The 5,860-nt window shown below is 33.0% G+C and overlaps 1 protein-coding gene across 1 annotated transcript in view; it reads left to right on the top strand.

Moving 5' to 3' along the window:
• Window positions 1–2,015: 2,015 nt before the first annotated feature.
• The window catches only part of SLC17A7 (solute carrier family 17 member 7), a 194,691-nt gene continuing 190,846 nt past the window's right edge, over window positions 2,016–5,860 (top strand). Inside the window, exon 1 of the mRNA XM_073656469.1 lies at window positions 2,016–3,540. Within this exon, the coding sequence (XP_073512570.1) occupies window positions 3,479–3,540 (62 nt within the window). The 5' untranslated portion in view covers window positions 2,016–3,478. The remainder of the gene's footprint in view (window positions 3,541–5,860) is intronic.

Consider the following 5,860-nt stretch of genomic DNA (forward strand, 5'->3'; position numbering starts at 1 on the left):
ATATAGTAAAGCAATATGTAAAAAGTAAGTTGTGTGCAGCCTGTGGATCTCCATGACTCATGGACCAACATGTATTTCCTTCATCTCCTTTCTTCTTGGCTCAGCACATCCTAAGATGGGGGGATGAATTAGCCAGCTGTGAAAAAAAAACATGATTTTGTGATATTCTGTTGGGAGATGTTTATACTGTATATATCTATTTGTGGCCACCCAGTGGTTGGGATATGAATTGCAGCCTGACAAAGTTTGCTGGCATGTCACAATAATGTACTGAATTAGCATTGTGATGAACTGAAAATTTGTGAAATGTTCATGGTAGACACATTTGTATTAAATGTCATCCAATATAGGACTAGGTTCACACTGCGCCTCCAAACCATGGAAAAATCAAGGCATGGGTTTGCTATAATTTGTTGCTGCCTTTTTTGTCGATGTCTTTTCTGAAAATGTCAATAATTAATCATGTTACTATGTGCACAGGTTTTACCTCTATATCTTTAGTGTTTCAGTTTTCCCCAAGCATTTAGTAAAAAAAAAAAACACAAAGAACGCCCTGAAAAATGCATCGAATTAATATGAAATATGTGAATAAGTTTTGATCAGACAGTGTGGAAGGATTCAGTATCATTGCAATGAAAAATTGTAGCAAAAAAAATTCACACTTTTTTCAACACTTTTTCTGCATTTCTGGCTGTGGTTTGTTAGCACATACAGTTCTGTCATAATTTGCCAATTAACTTTTTTATGATTTTAGCTAAACTTAAAGATTTCCCACAATACGTGCATCATAAGTCTGTTTAATCTTCCATATAAGAAATTAATAAAGATAAAACATTAAAAAAAAAACAGTTTTAAAGTAATTTTCTTCTGCATTTTCACGACACAAGTCGCTCGTGGATAATTTACCTAGAATTGCTTCCATTAAAAACCACATCTAAAAATAATCATGAATGTTACATTTTTCAACATTTAACTTAATAGGAAAATAAATAAGGTTCATTTTTTTTATTCTTAAGAAATCTAATTTTTGTAACATCTGATCCTAGATTTCTTAAGTAAATTGAGTGCAAATATATTCAGAATTATCATCATCTAAAATGTGTAACATGGTCATGAAAATATTCACTAATTTGTTGCAACCAGAACTGAACGATGTCCTAATAATAGGTCATTACACTGTTATGTTGGTGGTGATAATGGGTGTATTGATGTCTGTTTATATATATAGTGCTATTTTATTCAAACTAGTATATATATATATATATATATATATATATATATATATATATTAGTTTATTATTATTATATTTATGTATATTTATTTAGTTAATATACATATGTATGTGTATATATATATATATTCATATATATATATTAGTTTGAGTATGTATATGTTTATATATATATATTAGTTTGAGTATGTATATGTTTATATATATATATTAGTTTGACTGTATATATTTATATATATATATATTAGTTTGAGTAAAATGACACAATATTTGAATTGAAAAACAAACTTCCCTGTATTCTTTTTTTTTTTCTTATTGATATTGATACCCAACCCCTTTTGCATTTATTATAGCTGGTGAGATAAACAATTAAACATTTTTTACAATTAGGACATCATTTAGTTTATAAATATTCATATGAATAAATTACAAATATTGGATCCTCTAAAGAATTCTGTTCTAAAATATAGAAACATGCTATAGTAGAATATAACATGACATCATTGAAAGAATAAAATCCAGGTCCTTCACAATTCATTCTTCCTTCCTGTTGCCTTTTAGTTTTTACTGAAAGAGTTAAACAAAATCCATTGAACTGCTAATATAAATTCCTGAACTATACAACACCATCCCCTACTAGACAAACCAACCTGCACCCATCCCCCCTTGCTAAGTACCTTTGCAGATTATTATAAGCAATGTCTCATGCTTATAACTCCCCCCTCCCATCTCTCCTCATCCCCCCTCCCTCAGTAGAACTCAGCTGGGACTAACAGGAAAACGTCTTCTAATCCACCTCCAAATATAGCAATTTGAGTTGTCTATGGTGCTGAAGACTGGGAGGAAGAGGTGGGGGGTGAGGAGTCTGCAGCTGACTAAGGAACTCATCTTCTTTACACCTTGCTCTTCTAAGTGTGTGATAAGGATTTAAAAAAAAAAGCAATGGCATGAATGAAGAAGAAAGAAGTTAAGGCTTGTGGATCTGGCTATCCTGACTAGATAATTGAAGCTGACCCTGGTGATATCTAATTGCTGATGTCAATGGTGCTCCAGCTCCTATATTACCAGATCAGATAAGAACTACTCTTTTGGGTGCCCCAGCAAGGAGAATCTGCTATCCATGGTCTTGAATACCAAATTAGAGCGACACTGCAGTTCATGGTCTTGAATACTTATCTACAATGTCTCTGCTGTCCATGCGCTAGAATCCGACTACAGCGCCAGTGCCGCCTATAGACCTGAATTCCAGACTACAAAGTCACTGCTGTCTATGGCCTTGAATTCCTGACATTAAAGTCACTTCTGTCCATGGTCCTGAATTCCTAACTACAAAGTCACTGCTGTCCATCATCCTGAATTCCTGACTACAAAGTCACTGCTGTCCATCATCCTGTATTCCCGACTGCAAAGTTACTGCTGTTCCTGTTCCTGAACTCCCGACTACAAAGTTACTGAAGTTTATGGTCTCGAATTCTTGATTTCAAAGTCACTGTCTTCCATAGTCTAGAAATTCTGACTGCAATCACTGCTGTCTATGGTCCAGAAATCCCGACTACAAAGTAACTGCTATCTACAATCTTAAAATCTTGACCACAGTCACTTTTGTCTGTGGTCCTGAATATCTGAATACAAAGTCAATAATGTCTATGGTCCTGAATAGCTGACTACAAATCCAATGCTGTCCATGGACCTGAATTACTGATGACCACCAGGGTCCTGCATTCCTGACAACAAAGTCCTGGCTGTCCTTGGAGCTGAATGATTACATTGTCATTGCTGTCCATGGTGCTGAAATGAGATTCAAGGCTGCCTGTGATCCTGCAATAAATGTAGCCTAATGGTTACACTGCAGAAGAGCCCTGACTGCTGCTAGAAGCATCGCAACATAACTCTGACTCCAGTGCTTTTTTCCACTCTCGTTCATGGCCATCCCACGCAAGAAAGCAGGATATTTATTGGATATTATACTGCATAGCACAGCCTGAGCTCCACTGCTATCACTCCTATGGCTTTGCTCATTACTACATAAGCCGATGCCTACTTATGTCTGTCTCTTACAAGGCCAAGCCATAGACATTCTTCCTTTTTTTTGTTTCTTTTAATTGAATGCTCCATGTATCCGGATTAAGGGGGAAAAAAGTCAGAATAATCAAATCAACGATTATTTCTTTTGGCCTTAAAATTCGTAATGAGAACTTTTTCTTGAAAGCACAGATTTAATAACTGGACTTATTAAAAGGATCGGGATGGAGTTTAGAAAGGAGGAATTCAAGAAGCTGGCGGGTAATACCCTAGGACAACTGCACAGGTATCTATTGAATACACCAAATTTATTGCTGATATATATATATATATATATATATATATATATATATATATATATATGTCACATATCGCAAAAAAAATATCATTACATTAATGTGGCTTTAAAGAGTATCTGCATTATATTACCTTACACCTTAACGAATTCAGCACTGCTACATCTCTGGATAAAGAGATACATGTTCTGCAGCTTTGTATTCACACATAATAGCCTGGGAGGTTTATATAATATGTATCAATGTTAATATTAATTATATTACTATCTTATTCGTTGGCAAAGGTGTTTTTTTTTGTAACAGAACGAGGTGGCAGAACAGAACACTTCTCTATTGTTCTTAGAATGATACATTGTAACGCACAGTCTGAATTATTTATAATCCTGAAAATCTTGATTTATGTTTAGAACCCAAAATGTAATCAAAATCTCATTGTGCCATTCATCACTGCATTTTAATGCCCCCAGTGCAGTGTAGTAGTAACCCCCAAGGGGTATATGAGGGCTGCAGACACTTTCTCCTTAATGTGACTCTCCTCCACTCATTCACTCATTCCCTCTCAAACAACATTAATCCGAGCAAAATCAAAGCGGCTTTTCCGTTCACAGGCATTGGTATTTTTTTTTTTATCTTGATTAATTTCTGTCCATTGCTTGTCCTGGGAGTGGGCACAGAAGATCTTAATGTGCTTATGGGTTTAGGAGAGTGAAATACTGGGAGAAGTGATTACGTTGATGGCCTGCAAAGTATATTATCCTGTAATCCCACTGTGAGGTTAGGGATAATTTGATGGAGGGGGTTCTCAATCCCCTATTCTAGACTCCACTCAAAAAAGGACATTTAGGCTGTAGAGAAATAGATCAATATATTCTATCTATCTATCTCTTATCTTTCTATCTATCTATCTATCTATCTATCTCATATCTATCTATCTATCTATCTATCTATCTCATATCTATCTATCTATCTATTATCTATCTATCTATCTATCTATTATCTATCTATCTATCTATCTATTATCTATCTATCTATCATCTATCTATCATCTATCTATTATCTATCTATCATCTATCTATCTATTATCTATCTATCTATCTATCTATCTATCTATCTTTATCTACTATCTATCTATCTATCTATCTATTATCTATCTATCTATCTATTATCTATCTATCTTTATCTACTATCTATCTATCTATCTATCTATCTATCTATCTATCTATCTATCTTCTATCTACCCGTAGGCCAGTTCTGCAGTTCTGCTCTCTGTATTTCTGTCTTGTCATAAACTCTGGTGGATCAGTGCTCCACTTTACCGTACTGCAGTAATTTTTCCTTGTTCTCAAAGTCACCTTGTACATAACCTTGTCCTATTGATTGCTGAATCAGGATGATGACTGATCACAAGGTGTGGTGGCCCAGACATCTCCAGCCACACCTCTCCCCCATACAATTCTAACTTCATACTGTCTTTTACTGGCCATGCATTGCTTTACCACATAAGATAGCTCACATATATCTATATATCTATAGATATCTATCTATCTATATATATATATATATATATATATATCCATATATAGATATATATCTATATCCATATATATACAGAGAGAGAGATCTCTATATATAGATATATCTATAAATATATTTAAACATATATTTGTATATAAAATTAAAAACGGCCATCAAATGCTAATATATATGTATATATATATATATATATATAAAAAAATATATATATATATATATATATATATATATATATATATAATGCAGCCTCCAATAGGCGAATGATATATGTATTCCAGTGTATAAACTATATTGTTATATGTACCCTGCAACCCTCTGCACAAATATAACTCATTGTATGTATTCTTTCCTTGTTATTTTTACTTATTTATTTTGCACTATTTTGGTAACACACACATCTATTATCACATATACAATACTACCTATATAAACAAACATGTACATATACAGTATACTCACATATATGTATTTATATATATATATATATATATATACACACGTTTATAAACACATACATGTGTGTAAATATATGTGTGTATATACAGAAAGAGCGTGACAAAGATACATACACATGAATGTATTGTATACACAAAAATACCGATGCATATGTACACATACACACATTTATATACACATATACACAATACAATATGTATATAAATATATATACACATATAAACATTTAAAAAATGTAACAGAATAAGAGAAAGAAATGATATACATGAACATACCATACATGTATACAGAAAGATTCAAATATATATATACATACATACA

The sequence above is a fragment of the Phyllobates terribilis genome, unplaced genomic scaffold (assembly GCF_046119375.1).
Source record: "Phyllobates terribilis strain yellow unplaced genomic scaffold, ASM4611937v1 Scaffold_12__6_contigs__length_324123572, whole genome shotgun sequence".
In the NCBI taxonomy this organism is placed as follows: Eukaryota; Metazoa; Chordata; class Amphibia; order Anura; family Dendrobatidae; genus Phyllobates; species Phyllobates terribilis.